This window comes from Sebastes umbrosus, chromosome 4 (assembly GCF_015220745.1).
Source record: "Sebastes umbrosus isolate fSebUmb1 chromosome 4, fSebUmb1.pri, whole genome shotgun sequence".
In the NCBI taxonomy this organism is placed as follows: Eukaryota; Metazoa; Chordata; class Actinopteri; order Perciformes; family Sebastidae; genus Sebastes; species Sebastes umbrosus.
Genome location: NC_051272.1, coordinates 24,292,936 through 24,313,151, shown reverse-complemented (window position 1 = coordinate 24,313,151; position 20,216 = coordinate 24,292,936). Strand labels below are relative to the sequence as shown.

General features: G+C 42.5%; 1 protein-coding gene across 1 annotated transcript in view; it reads left to right on the top strand.

The window, feature by feature from the left end:
• The window catches only part of b4galnt4a (beta-1,4-N-acetyl-galactosaminyl transferase 4a), a 161,285-nt gene that overhangs the window by 123,011 nt on the left and 18,058 nt on the right, over positions 1-20,216 (top strand). The window contains exon 8 of the mRNA XM_037767852.1: positions 8,296-8,374. Coding sequence (XP_037623780.1) covers positions 8,296-8,374 — 79 coding nt within the window. The remainder of the gene's footprint in view (positions 1-8,295; positions 8,375-20,216) is intronic.

Here is a 20,216-nt window from a genome sequence, read left to right as displayed (position 1 = left end):
TGCCAACATCTCTCCGCTCAAGGTAATTGGTTGATACACTGTTGCGGTTGAATTAGAATGAAGCTGTTTGCCAGCGAGCTGCAATGACTTCTCTGTCCCACTTTCTTCCCTCAGGCCTTCACGCCGCCATCTGTTTTCTATGAGCGATGGGAGCCCGCTGAGGCACAAATCTATGTTTGAGTGTGTGCGATTCTCTGTGTGTTCATGTGTGTTCGTGGCTTATGTTTAATCAGAATGTCTTTGGGGTGTTGATGCACATCTCTCGAGCTGTGAAAGACTGCGGCAGCGGACATCTGATTGGCAGTAATGCACGAGTACCACCAAACGGTAGCACAGGGCTGCTTCTGGCCTAACGTGATTAGAGACAGTAATGATGACGGAGGGTCAGCTCAGCCTGAGGAAACACAGGAATTAGATTCTGAGCAGCTATGGAACGGATATGTAAGCTGTTTGGAAAGTGACTTAGTGAATATCAAGGATGTATCGGGATGTCATGAAGAAGAGATCAATGGTTAGGAAGACATGCAGACACGTCTTGGACACATCCGGCAATTTCTGTAACTTTCTGAATCAAACATTCACTCCCAGTTTATGATTGGCCAGGTGTGCGTAGGTGAAGAAGTAAGCAGGGTTTGAACTTCACTCTCAAGCTCTCATTTTTCATCGCACAGCTATTTCTGTCACTGTCAGCGTGTGCAGCTGAGTGCAACTCAATAAATGCCTCCCAGCAAAGACTGTCCGAACGTGTAGCGCCGTTATCCCCATATTTAAACGATTATTTCGTCCTTTCACCCTGCCTTCGAGTATGGCGGTTTTAGACAGCTGTAAACAATGAATATGCTTGGGGCTACAAACACTTATTACTATTGAGGACATAAATCTTTAAAAAAAAAAAGTTGGTCGCAAACATATCTTTTTTTTTTTAAAGGCACTGTGATTTCATTAAACAGCTGGAAACTGTGGTTTTGAGCTCAAATAGGAGTAGACGGTGTATTTACACTAGTGAGTATTTATGGCACCACTGTGTACTGTGTGTTGGATTGGCTTGAAATAAACTACAGTTCCCATGTTTATCGTAATGAAGGAACATTCCAACCACTGCAACACTGTGGCCAGCCCCTTCTCGTCAAATACCGACACTTTTTCACAGCCGTCTGTGTTTGATACCGCCGCACAAGGCACCCTTTAACGCCGGTATGAGACGCAGCAAGTACGCCTGTGTCAGATGTGTGCAGAATCATACCTGCTGGTGTATGCAGAGGTCATTCACATTTTACTTCAGAAGTGATATTCATTGCATTTTATTCCATCCTCAGGGAAATTGCTGTTCAGCATATGCCATACACATTTGGAAGAGTGCAAATACAACTGCAAAAAATAATAAATAAACATAGCAGTAGGTGCAAATTATAGCAAAAGTAGATAACAGCAAGGTTCAATTAAAACATATACAATATATGCAATGCCAAAACAGGTTACCAGTTTGGATGATAAGGTAATGTTTCATATAGATATTAAATATACAAAATATAACTTGAAGGGAGATGTGTCAAGTATTTATTACTCTTATCAACATGGGAGAGGGCAAATATGATTGCTTATGCAAATGTATGTATATATTTATAATTGGAAATCAATTAACAACACAAAGCAATAAAAAATATTGTCCAGAAACCCTCACAGGTACTGCATTTAGCATACAAATAATATGCTCAAATCATAACATGGTAAACCCAAGCCCCAACAGGCAACAACAGCTGTCAGTGTGTCAGTGTGCTGACTTGACTATGACTTGCCCCAAACTGCATGTGATTATCATAAAGTGGGCATGTCTGTAAAGGGGAGACTCGTGGGTACCCATAGAACCCATTTTTCATTCACATATCTTGAGGTCAGAGGTCAAGGACTCCTTTGAAAATGACCATGCCAGTTTTTCCTCGCCAAACTTTAGCGCAAGTTTGGAGCGTTATTTAGCCTCTTTTGTGACAAGCTACTCTGATATGGTTGATACCAGTGGATTCATAGTTTTTTTAGTTTCGTCTGTTGCCAGTATCTTCACTCTAGCTTTACAACTGCACCCGCTACGACCTCTGAAAGATCGATTGCGTTAATACGTTAAAGAAATTAGTGGCGTCAAAACAAATTTGCCTTAACTTTAACAGACCTAATAGATATGTTTGTAGAGTGTCAAATCTTTACACAGAGACACGTTTGAAACGTCGTACGTGAGACGGTACTGGGGGTTTGCTCGCAGAAGCTTGCGTGCAATGCATCCTGGTACATGTAGACACTGCCTGCAGAGCTCTCACGGCTGTGCTGCTGAAGAGAACTCAGCTTTCTCAGCCAATATAGCACACACTGAGGAATGTATTGCTTCAATGAACTACATTTGCCGTCAACACTGACTGGACATCCACATTAAAAGTGCGGAAATTTCCCTTTAAGTTTCACTTTCACATTACAATTAGATGTTTGTTCATGTCCCGTGTTCACAACGTCAAATCACATTTTTACCGTACAAACATAGTCATTTAAAGCCCAATTATGTTGTTTTTTTCTAAACCTAACTAAGTTGTATTGTTGCCTAATCCAAAACAAGTGTTTTTATTTAATTCACAACACTAAGCACTTGTTTACTGCGACCGAAAAGTGATGCCGAGGGGTCTGACAAAGCGTCACTATGTGACAAGTTGGGATGAGAACGTGTTGATGTGGCTCATTGATGTGTTTTTGGACAACATTGGAGCTCTATGGCACAGAAGAATAGGCTTTATCAGGCTTTGCATACGCAGACAATACTTTAGTACATACTTAATACTAGTTGGATAAATTCATTGTTGGTTTTGGTCTTTTAATGGGATTTGTCAACAGTGTTGCTAGTCCCTTAATCCTCCCCACTTGCTAGTGTACTGTGTAATTGTGTACCTCTTACATTTCTCCTGTAGATAAATCCTCAGTAGCTTGTACATGTAGTATTATTTGACCTTGATGTAACATAATAATTGTATTTGCACTTCTCTGTGATGAAGACAGCATATGCTTCTCAGTGTGGCACAAATACACAAACCCCAGGAGAGCAAGGCATTGTGAGATACAACATTTTTTTTATTATTATTATTTCTTCACATATCCACGCATTCAGGCCAGTAGCAGGAGGAGAAGGAGTGTTAATACAAAATGAAAGTGAGAAAGGGGTGAAGTGGAGGCGTAGAGAAGAAAAAAAAGCATTGAAGATAGTAATGCTGTAACGCTTTATTAGATAATTACATATGGGGGAATTGGACGCGGCAGATAGGGGAGAGGAGAGGCGTTGGGAGAGAAGCAAACGGACAAGATACAGGAGAAGAGCGGTGGAAAGAGACGGGAGGATGAAGGAGAGCAGAGGGGAGACGAAGCGAAGGGAGGGGATGGAAGAAAGAGGATTTATTGAGGCTGCAGGGGAAGAGCAGCGTGATAGCTCTCTGATGGATTAGAGGAATGCATGAGAAATGGAGTGAAGAGGGGAGAAGAGCGCGAGGGGAGAAAAGTGAAGTTTGTGCGTCTCCTTGGGGCAGCTCTAAACACTGGTATCATTAATGTAGTTGAGAGAAGAGCACTCGCCCAGCGCTGTCTTTTATTTAAAGGCCACCTGTGGGTATTGGAGAGGGAGGAATCGTAGGAGAGAGAGAGAGGGACAGGGTGACAGTCAGATAGCATTAATGAGAAATTGAGTTGGAAAAAGAGAGGAGATACTGGAAAAGTAGAATCAAGAAATTGCTGTAGCTGGCGGACAGATAGACGAGATGTAGGGGAAAGTAAGAGAAAGAGGACTGGTATCTACCAAGGGCACAAAGTATCTCCATTTCCACTTCAGCTCTGCTCACTGCAAACCAGGTTAGTAATACTGAAGGTGTGTGTGTGTGTGTTCAATCTGTGTGTCGGTCTCCAGGATGTTGTGCACCAGGGCTTTTATATATTTCTTTTAGTACAACAGTTTTCTTTGAAATGCTCGTGAAAAGAGTTTGTCTCTCAGCAGGAACGAAAAGCCCTCTCTATATGTTCTTGCCAAATAAATATTTCATACTTCGGATGATACTCTCTGAATATTGTTTAGCTCCAACAGTCCCCGTCTTGTGTTATCCAGCCCAGTTGAGCTCCTTTGTCTGCCTCGATCCGTTCAGCCCAATGAAGGGAAACTGGAAACAAAGACTCCAATTAGTCAGGCAATTAGACTCTTGTTTTGTGTCCTCTACTCATCCTCTGAGTCGCACGCTAATAGCTATTCTTTCCTCTCCCATCTCTCGTTTGCCCTTCACTTGCTCCTTTATGGGGTTTTTTTTTCTCTTCTGGCGTGGCGTATGAAATCACGTCTCAGTGATATTCACTGTAATGTATTTTTTTCCCCTTCTTTAAGATACAGAAAGCAGTTATAATTCCTTCTCTGTTTCTGCTGTTCATTTGCTATTTATCGCTCCTCCTTTATCTTTCTTTCCGCCCGTCTCTCTGTCTCTTCATCTCTTTCAAGCGGAGCCCGCCTCGTCATCCATCACAGGAAGACTGGTGTGACCATTGCACGCACACACACACACACACAGACACACACAAATAGACTTGTGCAACACCTCTATCCTTTATCTCCAGTCGTTCAGTTTGATATAAAACTTTTGGACAGAGTAGAGGTTTTGAAAACGTATTTCAGTTATTTATTTATTTCACACCTTTCTCATTTGTCTCTTTTTATTTGGACCCTCGTGATTCATTTCCTTCTTTCATTTTCCCAAGGAATATCTTTCTTCTTCTTCACAACAAATTGAAAAGAGACACATGACAATAAGAAATCCCGCAAAGCTTAAAAAAGGAAATAACTTTCAGCGGACAACTGCAGACAATGAATCAACAAATATCTCACCTCCACAGAGGAGCTAAATTACAGGAACCAAAAATGAAATATGTACTGAATTGGCATACAAAATAACTTGATATCACAAAGAGAAAATATAAAGGAAGTAGCTAAACAAAAGACAGATACGTGTGTGAATAGGACTTTATGTTCTGCTGTATAAAAGGTATGAACACAGAATGGAGGGGCATTGTCGCTCCGCCGCTAAGCTATGATATGATGCGATATGATCCTTTTGTTTGTCTCCATCTTGCTCCGCTACTGTTTATAGGCCTGCTATCTCCGGTGTGTGTGTGTGTGTGTTTTCTGTGTGAATGGGCGCATTGTCTTATCTGGCATCTCTGACAACAGGTAAATAGGTTTGTATTGCCTGAGCTGCCAATCCATCACTGCTGAAGTTCAGGCTCTTTGAGTGTGCTGTGTGTATTTTTTAGTTTCTGAGAATGGCAACGGGCTAGAAGAAGAAAGATATTATGTTCAGGATGCATTTTCTCTGTGTTTATCTGTTTGATTGTTATTTATTTGTCTGTGGTTGTGTATCAGCCTGACTCTGAAACACTGTGGCGGCAGACTGCGTCCTCTCAGCTCTGACATTAGATTATCCCCCAGATGGAGTCAGATTATGGGCTGAAATAGACAATCTAATGAAGGGTCAGGAAATGTACCAATATCCCTAAAACCCATCTACAGGGACAGGAACTCAATAAACTAAGTCCGCCACTAAATACCAGTTTGAGTTCAGGATGTTAAAAGAGAAAATTTAATTTGCTAAAATTGGGACGATGAGATTCAATTCGCCAACAAATGCTTCTTTTTGCAAACCGGTTGTGTCTGACAATAACATTTCCATGTGATACATTACTGTATATTTCACTATAGATACAATCCTGCCCTCAATTCTCCGCTTGAGATGATTCTGATTACTCAATTTCCCCACACATTCATTACATTCATTAAAGTTTCATATGATCCAATCTAATCTAATGATTCTTTTGACTGCGTTTTGTCTGAGGTGAATGCAAAATAACATATATTCTTTTTTTTTTTTAAGTGTGGCTCAGCTCAAAGTCTGGTACGGCATTATGTTTGAATCATATATGGGAAAGGGCACGCAGGGTGCCAGGAGCTGAAAGCGGCACTTAAGTACGCTGAGTGCCGTTTCAGCAGCTGCACAGAGAGATGTTCCCTATTCATGAGAGAGTGACCTTAGCGCACTGTCAATGCTCTCCTGCACCTGCAATGATTTATCGGTTACAGAACGCTGGGCAGCCGGATGATGCGGCGGCGTTTGTGCACGGAGCAACGCGTGACCGTCCCCCCCATCAGCCTTTGTCCTTCCCTTTCAACTCGGTCAACCACATCAGGAACAGTAACACACACACACTGCCAAATAAGTCTACACTATAACTGTAATTAGCCTTTATCATGGGAGACCAGGTATTTACTTTATGTCTGGTAGTCCTGAAGCAATCAGTGCGTCATTTATCAAGCCGAAATGCTAAAAACCTCCGCTGGCTCTGACTTTTTCTGCTCGTCTCTTTGGGTTTTGCACAGACTGTATATAAAGATGGACAACGCGTCTCCGCTTCCTCCCACTGTACAAAAGTGAAGCCAAAATATCCCGGATACGGGAGCTGCCATCTTGACATTTTGACGTCATTTGGAGCCAGAGTCTGCGCAGTAGTGATCGGGGGGCTGGAGATGCGGTATCAAGGTCCCGCCCACACACACCCGCCCGAATCAATCACGACCCGAGCACGGCTGCAGCTTGTCAGCGAGAGAGACGCACAGCTGCCAATCATGACGTCGCACTTCCTTTTTATAGCATCAAATAACTAATTAAACCCAAACTTATCAGAAAAATGAACACTTGGACATACATCAGCGTGATAAGAGCTACCTAAAATGACAGAAACCATCTTTGGGAAAAATGTGATGTAAGGTATACTTTGACTTTGTAGTTTAGCCCATGTCCCATCTGCTAACGTGGAGGTGGCGTGATTTATGACCTATACTGAAGCTGGCCACCATGGGGCGATCAAGAGGTTTTGGCTTCACTTTTGGGGAGCTGTTATGTCGTCCATCTTTATATACACAATCTATGGTTTTGCGCTTTTGGTTGGACAAAACGAGCAACTTTAAAATGTCACCTTGTGCCCTGGGAACTTGTTCTGTAGGCATCTCTCACTTTTGCCATTGTACAGACTAAAAGATCAAATGATTTTTTACTTCTAAACATGCACATTACTCTCTAGAACAAGGATAACATCATGCAACAAAGAAGGAGGTAGGAGAGCGAAAGGAGGCCGCCACAGAGAGAGAGAGAAAAGGAAACAGAAACAAAGACAGAAAATTAACAGTAAAAAAGAGCATATTTTATTGAACCAGAGCACATGAAAATGGAGGAGCCAAATACCTCCAAAGTTCAGAGTAAAGCAAATGTTTAACAAACTACCAAGATGCGGCAAACAGAATCAACATGATCTTGTTTGTAGGAATTAGATTTTCCAAGATGCAGTGCAACTTATCCTTAAAAGTATAGCTTTGTTATGCATTTAAGACACATGCTTTAACAAGCAGTACATGTCTACACTGTAGACATGTACTGTATATGCATACATGCAAAAATGTGATGTTATGCACTGCCAAACTGTGTGTGTGTGTGTGTGTATTGAACTATGTATGTGTGTGTTTTCAGAGCTAATGATGTGTGGAGCAGCGCTCGGGTTTCTCTCATTCAGCAGCAGATGCTGGCCTATTATCCAAGATGTGTTTTTGATAAGAAAATTGTCGCTTGGTGTTTGTGTGTGTGTGTGTGTGTGTGTGTGCGTGTGTGTGTGTGTGTGTGTGTGTGTGTGTGTGTGTGTGTTTCATCAGTGCAGGGAAAAACATGCGCAGTAAAACTTCAAATCAGATCTTTACTCAGCCTAAGCAGGAGACCCAGAGAAATACTGGAGCCTGTGTAAAGTGTAAAATGTTGATTTATGTGAAGCATCGATTTTCTTCCTCACCGTCTCAGAGGGAGTGTTTTATTCAGGACCCGAGGCTGATAATATCCTGGCTCACCGCCGTCTCTTTTGCCATCGTGCCTGTGGCGCAGATTTATATTCTAGGCTGATTAACCCGTCTATCCCCAGGTCCAGTTGACATATGTTTTTATGACTATTATGTGCTTTTAAAGTCAAACTGTTTACCTTACTTCACTGCAGTCTCATTAAACCCTATTATACCTTTAGTTTTTGGTGACCCAGAGTTGCTCACAGTTGTATTTCTGGTCGACAGTATGTGTTCATGAGCGTGGGTCGCTGAGAAAGATCCTATGGTGGAAGGAGCTGCAGAGGCTTATTATAGAAGATAGATTCTATTTTTTTTTTCTTCGGCGTCAAATGTCTAACAATAGCTCTCTCTTCCCTCAGCCTAATCTCGTCCAGACGATACTACTTTGAGATCCTCCACAAGCAGGATGACAAGGGCTCGGATCACGTGGAGGTTGGGGTAAGTGGACCCGTCCGATCATGTGAACTCACTTCCTCTACTCTGCCTCTCTGTCTACATGTCTTTTCCCTCATAGTCATTTCATTCTAGCTGACTCTTAAAGGGATAGTTTGGGTGTTTTTTGAAGTGGGGTTGTATGAGCTACTTATCCATAGTCAGTGTATTACCTACAGTGCGGTACGCCCCCAACTTGGAGAGGCAGACAGGAGTTACCGCACGGAACCAAAGCAATGTACTGCTGTGGACGGGGCTGGCAGCAAAATATATTTTAGCCACCTAAAAGAAAGAATCAGTTTAAGTGTACGCTATATTTAGAATATTTTCACCACTTTACCTTGCAGTCAGACAGCCCTTTCCAACGGGGAACTGAAGCTGTTGTATCCATCTATGCTCTAGCCGAAGCCGCCAGACTCCATTGAAAAAAACTGTAATTTTACCCCGCAGAACACAAGGGTAGCTGGTACGATGCCTCGATCTGTAAGATCGTTTGTGCTACTGGGCGACTTTGGTGAATCCAAACAAAACTAGTATAACAATAGCACAAACAAACTAACTGATCGAGGCAGCGGTAGACCAGTAACGCCCATGTTCTGCGAGGCAAACAAATTGTTGTTTTTTTCAAAGGAGTCTGATTGCTTTAGTGAGAGCATAGATAACGGCTTCAGTTCCAGCTAAAATACGTTTTGCTGTCGGCCCATCCACATAAGTACATTGCTTTGGTTCTGTGCAGTAACTCCTGTCTGCTTCTCCAAGCTGGGGGCATGCTGACCGTCATCTACTGTAAGTAATATGTTGACTATGGATAAGAACCTCATACAACCCCACTTTAAAACACCCAAACTATCCCTTTAATATATAAAAATGCTTTCACCTGTTTTTGGAAAGCTTAAAACTTTGGCAGGACAACAGAGTCAGAGTGGTGGCGGAGCTGGTGACGAATGAAAGGAAGCGTTTGAAGTAGAAAGATCTCCCTCTGTTGCTGTACATTACTTTGCATTTTTCCTCCTTTTCCATGATCAAAACTGCATGCAATGAATGCCCTCCTTGTGGTCGCGCTGGCTCTCCCTACCAAAGGGTTTTGAGCAACTATTTTCTATTCCCCCATCTGTCATCATTCTCCTCCTCCGTCTTACTCTCCCACTGTGCTTCTCATTGGTTTTTCCTCTCTCTGCATCTTTGTTCTGTACTTCTTGTTCTTCTTTTCGAACTTTCTGTTTTCCCTCCCCATTCGCTCTCGAGTCTCCACTGCACCATTTCTCTCTCAGTAGTGGTGTTCTGCACCTCAGGCAAAGCTCAGAGATGAGTGGGGCTTAATTTCGAGATGAAGTTTCAAACGAGAGCCCACACGCCTCGTGTGTGCCTGTACTTTGAGTGGGAGGGCAGATGGGAAAAAACACTGGTGTGTATGTGTGCGTGTGTGTGTGTGTGTGTGTGTGTGTGCAATGAATCTCTTGACATGCCCCGGGTTATCACCATCATGGTGACCATCATCATCAACAGAGCAGCAGCAGGACCGCTGGAGTTGCTCTCTTCTTTCACTAAACTTCAGTGTCATTTTTGCACCCTGAAGGTTAATGATTTTCTACTTTCTTTTCAGTCTATCTTTATTCCCCCCCTGCAAACTCTGTCTGAGTGCCCCTGGCTACTTTCCTCTACCTATAAATCCGTCTATTATTTTTTGTTAGTTTCTTCCTGGGTATTTATATACTCAACAGTCCTGTCATATTTAAGTTTTCTTTTTTACATCATGTTTCCACAAGCCATGCGTCACTTCACCACTCCTTAACCTTGGCCACAGTTTCCAGCCCTGCTGTGCTCTTTTCTGTGTCTCTCTCGTGTCTCAAACATTCAGTCTGTTCAGTGTTGTTCAGCTCAGAGCGGCCGCTTCTGGATGCCAGTTTTAAGAGAGTTGACAGGGTGATGTGAGGAGGACCATGCTGAACTCTGATAGCTCTGTGGTGCCAAGAAGATCACACGTGAACCCGATGAGATGTAGGCGGAGAACTGTGTGTGTGTGTGTGTGTGTGTGTGTGTGTGTGTGTGTGTTCGAGAGAGAAAGAGAGGGAGGCATGCATCTACTTTACAACCATGCCATACTGACACTTGGGCCTCCAGTCTAGCTTGATGATGGTGAATTGGCACAGTCAGCTGGTAACTACCTATGTCAGTGTTTTCACACAGGCTGTATGACTGTCAGTGGCAGGTCTCCCAAGTACCATACTGTTGCTGTGGGATGTTGTGGGTCGTTGATGTGGGTGTGTTATGAATATTCTGCTGATGATGTGCAAGTGTGACAAATAAATCACACCCTGTGACAGGCACGTCCCAGTGGCAAACAAATTAACTTTATTTGGAGAGTCTCTTTATACAACAAACTCCCCAGACTGAGTTGGTGAGATGGGCTACAATTCCATAAAAGTCATTATGTTGCTGTTATTGTGTACTTGTTGCTGGACTGGTGAATACTACTGGTTAATCTGGTGCCAGTGGGGAGGGTGGGGTCCTAGATGGTGTGTTAGGCCAACCCGGTCTCACTCCCAACTCGTCAAATACCGCCGCTTGGTCAGTGCCCCTTGGCGTCTGATACCAAGGCAACCTTTAGCGTCTGTCTGGGACACACCAGGCTTTCAACTAACTCCAATGTAAACCCATCCGCGTCATTATTAGACGGTCAGAGCAACCAGTGTCATATACAGAGCGTGAAAATCCGCTCAGGGCTCGTGGGAGGGGATGTTGGATGGGTCAAACAAACACATCACTTTCACCGGGGAGACTGCTGTTCGTGGCCCGTGCGAAACCAAGTCAACGTTGACTTATTTTACCGTAGTTTTGTTACATAACTTCTGTACTTCACTAACGCCAATAACGTAACAAGTGTAGTTATTTTACGCAACAAACATACTTATTTGAACCCCAACCAAAAACTATTCCTAACCCTAACCAAGTAATTTTGCTGCATAAGTAGACCTAAAAGCGAAGTAAACATACGTTAGAAGTTTATTTTGAAAAGAGACTGTATTTAAGGAACGAGCAGAAACTGACACGCCGTCTCTGACACTCCCGAAACTGATGCTAGTGGAGTACCTAGAGCGTCATCATTTGAAGCGTAGAGCTACTGACTGAGCTGCTGTGTTTGACGAGTGAGAACGTGTTGGTTAGGCCGTGTTCAGACCAAAAAGACACGCGCCTCATTCATTCATTTCATGCATTGGCACAGTCGGTGTCTTAAAACAGAGGTCTCTGAAAAATAAATATACAGGATGCTCTGGCAAAATCACTGATCCTGGCTCACCGTTTTCCACAGCACAGTGTGTCATCTGGCAAATGCAAGCACACGTTCCTTGTAGCATTACAACGCTTATTGTAATGTGAACAGTGTAATTCTAATGTTTATCTCACATTCATAGAGACGGGCAATAAAATGATTGTCGTTGGAATAACTAATTAAACCTGCACATATTTATTTATTTATAATTGTTTTTGTGGCCAACAGCCTTTAAACACAACATTGACACATTATTACCTTCTAAAGTTCATATGGCGAAAAAAGCGTTAGCAAACAACCTATTTACACATCCAGAAGACAGGGAGCAACATCAGCATTCATTCTGAGTCATGTTTCTGTCCAACATTCACTCTCCTTGCAGCTCTGTTTTGATTTCCACCAACTCCTGAAGGAAACATCTGTCTCTTTAGCTGCTAAATGCTCCACTCTGTTCACCAGCTTGTCTCTAACTTTGTCCGCCTGCTGTTTGGTGCTGAGCAGGTAGTGTGGGTATACAGTGGGTTTATCAGAGCTTCCTCACTAAAAATGGCAGCTTTGTATGGCTGAAAACAGGTTTGGTGAACAGGTTTGGTGAGAGTAGAGAAAGTGAGCCAAAACATTAAAGTTGGAGGCCATCAAACCAAAACTATGAGCAGAAAGACAATAAAGCGCTCCGTAGAACTGAGGGGAACTGCAGAGTTGCCGATAATTTTGAGTTGCTACAGTAGTCTGTTTTTACACTGTCAATATAAAAATGTTGATTAGAGCAACTTTAAAATGGATTAAAAATGGATACATTATTTAAACCTGACTTCCTGGAGCATATTTTAAATTCTCACTGCTACAGCAGTGGCTATTCCTGTTTTGACTTCATATGTATTAGAGGAGACTGATAGCTGAATACAGCTTCCCCAGGTGGACAGTGGAAGTGTTGACCATCAGATGGGGAATTGGCCATTCCAAAATGGAAGAAAAGGGGGAAACTGCTAAAAAATACACAGTCTTTTGCATTAGCAATTAAGATTTACAGCTTTGAAATGAAAGGTTTCAGTCTCTTAATCAGAGCTCATTGGCTTGATCTAAGAACAAAGACCGAACGATATCAAAAAAGGGAGAAGAGACAGGAGAAGGAAAGAAATGGAGCAGGAGTGTGCAGAATGATATATTGTACCGAGTGTGCTCTGGAGGCATTGATATGAAGTATTTCTGTTCCCTCTACCTCGCGCTATTTCTCATTCAAATCATCCAGAAAAGTGTTGATGTGATTATGTCTCCCAGTGAATCAAGGTCATGTGGAAATCCATCTCTCTGTCTGTCTCTCTCCCTCATCCCCCCTCCTCAGCCAACGACTCACGAGGCCATCAAAGTGGGTTCGTACTTGTAGAAACAATTTAATGAAGCGTATAAAAGTCATGCAGCAAATCAAGATAGTGCGCGGAAATGTGTGCATGTGTGTGTGTACGCTGCGCTGTCTTAGTGAGGCCCCTGTGTGTGATTTAACAGCGGAATACATTTCACACCTTGACAAAAAAAATAGCAGATTTACCGTGACCGGCCCACAACAGCATAAGCCCAGGGCTCACATAAATCCGCAGAAACCTAGGCACTCATTTGTTAAAGAGCAGATAGCGTGGATTCACAGCTCTTTCTCCTGTGTTCTGTGCCAAGCTGTGATTGCGTGGTCAAAGGTGGACTGTTCCTCTGGGAAAGCATTTGTTTAGCAGCGCTTGTTATAAAGAAAGAAGAGGGTGTAAATATCAGATAGTACACAAGCGCGGTCTGGAAGTTACCTTTTGGCGAGAAAATAAGAAAGAGAGGCCTTGTTCTCTCTGTGTTGGCCCCTTTCTTTTCCATCTTGTGAAGGAATTATGGAGAATGGCTGCAGGAAGGCGGAACATGAACGCATTAGAGACAGGAAGAGACAGGTTAGGAATACACCGTGCCTTTCCCAAGGGGATGGAAACAACTGCTTGTGTATGTATGAACAGCAGACCAACGAATGAGGAGATTGTTGAGTTATTAGGATGAGTGGGCACGTTACTAAACCTGCACTCTGACTGAACCTTTCCACTTCTACGCTCTATTCCAGTGTTTTTCTTCAATTAACTTCAAATAAACTCTCTTCGGAGTGATGACTGTTTTGAAAATGGATTACACGAGATGAAAGAAGACGTAGTGAGTTTCTTAAATGCCATCTGGATCTTTGTCAGTGACACACAGGACCTTTCCACTGGCCTAATGGAAAACGTCTCTTGCGTAGCCATGTGACAGAATGACGGAAAGTGTTGGCCATTAAACGGTGTGATTGAGAGGAGGAGGGAGTGGGAGAAAGAAGAGGAAGAAAGTCACGCCTTAATTAGTAATGGCAACTTTATGGAGAGGCATGGGTGTTGGATTTAAATGCAGGATTTTAATGGCCTTCTTTTTATCACTCCTGCCAGACCAAGTCTAAAACTGCCGGCCGATTAATACACACACCCATGTATGCACACACACACACACACACACACACACACACACACACACACACACACACACGTCTACCCCAACCCCCGCAGACTCATGGGTGCACACACAGGCCTCTCAACATCTGCCTCACGCTTTCCCTCCTCAGTATAATTCAGTGGTGGCCCGTGCGACCTGGAGCCAGCTGTTAAAGTATATTGTGTGTGTCGTTTTACTTTGGTAATAATTAAGCTTTCTCGCAGTTTCTTTACCACTTCAACACCTTTTGGGGTTGACTGAAGTTCAGCAGACATATGGAGTCATATTTCTTGCCTCAGTTCACTTTATGGTTTTCACTGCGTTCTCCTTTACCTTTTCAAATACTTTTTTTCCACTTTAAAGTTTTTCTTACGGTCATTTTTATCTCGTTTAATTTGCTCCTTATCATTACCATGCACACATTCGCTTTGCTCCTCCCATAAATTACTTTTATTTTCATTTTGACATGCATTTTAAGATCCCAGATTAAGATGAAGGTGTGTGTTTGGTGGTCTTTTCTAGCAATTTACGTGGTTCTCACCTTTTGCTGATGGATGTACATGTATAAGGAATACTGGATACAGAGTCGGAGGCCGAGCCCCGTTCATGCATATGAAAGTTGCTCAGTGGCGAATGAAGCAAAAATATCTTGACTTCCGAGTATAAAATTTCCCGGATCTTCCGGTGATTTTCTGCATCCATTGGGCCCATGGAGCAGACGCAGTAGCGTTTTCTTTAACTTCGCCTCCCAGCCCACGGTCCAGCCTCAGTTTCGGTCTCATTCACATGAACGGAGGAACGAAAATAACTCTGGATTCAGCTATTAGTGCATTTTACAACTTTTAGGACCTAATGATTTAAATAAGAGCTAATCAAGTGTTCATACTGGGAAGTTGATTTACCTAAAAAAAAATGAAATTATTAATTTCATGTCCAATTTAAGTCTATGGGAAAAAGTCCGATGGCATCACATGACGGACACAGAAGTTGTACATCCACTGTGTGGCTACTTTGTAAAATTTGCTTCAAAGCCTGGCGCACTTCCTGGAGACTTGGTTTTGCCAGGCCACCATATGGCCATGTCAGTTGTTTAGTTTTTTTTGTGAGATGACATTTCAATTTGCCCTTGTCTTTTGGCACCTCCATTCCAAGGTGTCACGAATATGAGTGGATATGGCATTTACTGCCATGTCCTTTGTCCTCCTATCCCTAGAGAGCAACATCAATGCCAGTCAGTACGACTGTAATGATTGTAGGGTGATCATCCAGGCTCTCCCTCATTACGAGGGTGATGAAAGGTTCAAGATGTGGACATCAATTCGCAATGGGGAGATCTCAACATATAACTAACTATTATTCCCATTCATAAAAACCACTGGGCGAACACTGTGGTGGGGATTTAAAGTTGTTAGTAGAGCTGATGTTCATATCTCTCTTTTTCTCTGTCATGCCAACGCTTTCTCTTGTCATCATGCAGATTTGATCAGACACTTCCCAAAGAGTGCACTTCCCACACATGACATACTGTTTTAACATTAAAAAGGAAACTACGTAGTGTCCCGTCGCCCACACTCATTGTGTCCTTGTCATGTTAACTTTCCTGTGCTTACATTATCTTTTATCCTGTCTTACCGAGTGCCTCTCTGTGCCAGAGACACTGCATGTTTGCTGTAATTGTTAAGTGGTTTTACATTTTGATAGTCTTGAGCATGTAGCCGTTTCTCAGTATGTGGTATTTCTGGTGAGAAATGACCCTAAGATCAACCGGTCTTTATTCCCTGTTTGGTAGCTCCAGATTTTGGATTCATATTTCATTTAATATGTTTTCAAGCAACTTGAGTTTAAATGGTAGAACACACAGACACACTTGTGTTTGCCATAGACTGTATATAAGGAGTGGACATGTCACCGTGACGTCACCCATTGGTTTGTGGACTGCCATTTTTAAACCTCGAGGTCGGCATTTTGGCCATCACCATCTTGTTTTTTTGCAACTAGAAGTGACACGACAAGTGGAGCTAACTAAATCCATGCACTGAATAAGAATTTTTTTTTGGCAAAAAAAAGTTTATAATTAACTTTCATGAACTGAAAACACACTATGAAAGGGTTAAAGTTGTGAGATGAAAACAGACAACTCCCAGACCAGATAACACTGTAGTAGCAACCTGTCAATCACAAGGTAGCCACGCCCTAAAGCATACCCTGCTTTATGGTCTATTTGACTCTAAATGGGACCATAGTTTACTACATGAACATCATGCTGTATTGAAGAAGACTTGAAACTAGCGATTGAGACCATAAACTCATGTTTACGATGTTTACTGAGGTAATAAATCAAGTGAGAAGTAGGGTCATTTTCTCATACACTTCTATACAATCAGACTTGTTTTTGCAACCAGAGGAGTCGCCCCCTGCTGGCTATTAGAAAGAATGCAAGTTTAAGGCACTTCTGCATTGGCTTCACTTTTCAGACCCGGAGGTTGCCCAATAGAGAAAGCATATTCAGGTCATGTTGAATGTGTCAGATCACATCCAGCCATTGTATTTTATCATTGGATGTTTTGCGTTAGTTAGAGCAATTTTTCAGGTTTGTGCTGTTGTGCTGACTTAGTCCAAAACCATTTACTCCCCGTCCTACCCATGAATTAATAAGTAATTATTCTTTCTTCTTCTATTTGTATTCAGGTCAGGCTAGTTATTTTTGTATTATCTTGTTTCCAGTAAACATTATGTTGACCAAGGTCTGTGGCTGCAGAGCATACACATGGGCTTTTAAGAGGAGTGCTAGGCTGTTCTTCATGTCATGTTAGTTTGACTTGATTTGGATATAGTGTGAGTGTTAGTGTGACTAACTAGTTCCCTCGCAGAGCGCACAGGGCATCGCTGTAAACACACGGACTACAACATGCCAGTAATTGCCACGGATATTGGGCTCATTTGTCTTTCTGAAATGTCTGGTCTGGGAGACTTTGGCTAATGTATAATTCAGCATAGAAAATAAAACACCCCGTCACTGTATCCACCTCCTCATCTCTCTTTGAATATTGTTGCTTCGTCCCCAGGCAAGACATGATATGACATGAAAAACAAGCCACCGTTTTCATGTCAGTGTGACAGGAAATGGAGAGTGGCATTTATCCTCTAGCATATAACTGTTTAGCTCTGTTTAGTTGTCAATTGAAATAAGAGCATAATCAGTCAGGAGCCTTATGTCCTTGTTTCCATGCTGTAGTTTATGGTTTGGTGCTTTTTCGTCTCTTTTTCCCTGTCTGCATCCTTGTCAACTTTCGTTGTATAAAGGTTCTACAACCGTATCAGCAGAGCATCAAAACACCCGCAGTCTTTTGTGTCTTCTGTGCTCTGTTGGGGAGGTATCTGTTGCGAGCCTGTCAGGACTCCCTCCTTGATGCTCGGCTGCCAGGCGCCTGTCAGTGGGCAGCACCATAGCTCCACGCTGCACACTTTCCATTACTGCGAAATGTTCAAATTCACACTTTGTTTCTCTCCCAAACAAAGCTGTCATAACTTTTCTTGTATCCTTTCAGTAAATGGAACTTTTTCTTGTCATTTCTTGTCATCTGGCACATTGTATCCCTAGTCTTGAAAAAACGATGTATCATTATTCAAAATCAGGTCCTACACACTGAGTTGAATTGCCAATAAAAAGTGTGTCTAGTAAAAATGTAATGATTATCCACATTGTTTGTCTAGTAAAAATGTACATAAAGGACTGCATTCATTTCCTCAGAGCAGTTCAGCCTAGAAACTATGTTTGTCTCTGTTGATTAAAACCATAGCAGCAGTGTTTCAGATATCAGGTTTATAATGCAATGTTCCAAAACATGTAACACACATATCAAATTACACATAACATTCATAAAACAGAGATAGAATATATAGGAGTACAACGGACATTCCCAACGTAGCAGGATGGTCAGAGTGGCGGCCATTTTTATGTGTTCCATTGTAGCAGGCTGACTTCTGCATAAACTAACGAGGCACATAGAAAATGTAAATTAGTTAAAGGGACTATTTGTAACTTTCAGAAATGCTTCTTAACAGCGACACCTGTGGCCGTGAAATCAACGAAAGTCAGCGTCGGGCTCGCGCTTGCTCGCTCTAAATATACCTGAACGAGCATCGCTCAAAACAGTGAGGCGACACACGTCAGCTAAAACCACAATATCACTCTATATTTCAGCTGCTTGGCAGTAATGTTAGCTGACCAGACGAAGGTCTCTCCATGAACATGATTTAGATCTGATCTTAGTGTTGGCTTTTCCTGCCTAAGTGCAGGCTGAAGCAGCGGGACTCTGCAGCGTGTCTCCTCTGCTCTCTCCGCCCGCAGCCGGAGAGAGCAGAGGAGACACCGGCACCCGGTCGGTAACGAGAAGACAACGTAAAGCTCCGTCACTTCACAAGACACGGGAAACCTCTGTTGGTCTGGAGGAGCTGCAGCATTTATTTCTGCACAAACGTCCCCTGTACATTCACTAGATATTCTCAGAGCTAAACTAACTCTTCTGCAGTGTGTAGTGAGCGCGCGTTCACGTCTAGAGGTGGAGCGAGCTGAGCTGTCTGAGTGAAGGAGAGCAGGCAGAGGAGGAGGGTACAGCGGCTACACGCGAACGCGCATATGCGAGCGTGCATGTGTGACGACCCGCTACATTTATGCGCGTACAAAGTTACAAATAGTCCCTTTAAATTGAACAACTTAATGCTTCATCCACACACTTTTGTCAAAGCGGAGGGAACACATTGCTATCAGTAGATGCGTGACATCTTTGTTCGGCTCGTTTTCTGTAAGCAGTGTACCATTGAAGCATGGTGGAATTAGCAAGCTATCTAGTTAGCTAGCAGACAGCTGGCTGGTTAGCTCTTTGGCTGGGTCCGCCAGGCTTTGGTGCTGCACTGATTACGGAAAATCAGATCTAAACGGTCCACACACTTTATGGCTCCACTGACGTGTGTCCTGTTGTCACCATAACAACTAACAACAATTGCCATTTACTTTTGTACCAGTCAAATCACCACAGCAAACAGTTCAATGACCCTTCTACTCCTATTTATTTATATGATAAAGCATCTGTTACTCAGTAACCTATCCGCCGGTTGCCTGGAAACCTAACGAACATGTTTCCAGGAAACCAGTGTAAGACCATAATGTGTTTTGTAGATGTATAACGTGTTAATTAGTGAGCTTCAGAGGTGCTTGTCAGCAGATTTTGTTACCGCTGGACAGAACCAGAATAGCTGTTTCCAGTCTCTATGCTAAGCTAAACTAACTGGCCGCTGGAGGTAGCTTCATATTTACCGCACAGACATGAGAGTGGTATCAATCTTATCATCTAACTCTCGGCAAGAAAGCGAATAAGTGTATTTCCAAAATGTCGAAGTATTCCTTTAATTATTCAGAATTAATGTTAGTTACCAAAACAGCAGATATAAAATCTCTGAGTCAGATTACACACACATGTCTGACAGCTACTGGTTGCGTATCACACAAAGTGTTGCTATGTACAGTATTTTTCTTTGGACTAGAATAGAATAAAACATGCACTTTCCCCTAATCCTAAACAAAGGAGACAAAGAGATAAACACTCAAAGGTTATTAATATGTCCTCTCATTGGCTTCTTAGCTGCCACATTGCCTTTTTTGCATCACAACTACAGGACATAATTCTTGGCTTGTTAGCAACATGTCATTCTCAATGAAGTCCCCATTTATACAACCGAACAGCTGTCTGGCAACAGAAACACAAAGACAGGTCAACGAGAGTGCTTGTGCTGTGTTCTACCTTTCACTCAAACTCAAAATGAGTGATCACAGAGTAAATGGTGGGTGAAGGAAAGCTGACTTATTAACTGTTCTGGCAATAGTGAGAACTCTCCTCAGTAGCAACCGTCAATCTATTTGTGTCCTGACCTTAGCTGAGAGATGGTAGTTGTCTCAATATTTAGTGGATTTAAAGTGAACTTTCTGTTACGTCTACAGAGATCAATCACTCGGTGTGTTTGAGAAGGATTACAACAATACATATTGTCAAAAAATGATCCATGTGTGTCAAACTCTGCAGGAGTCTCAACTCC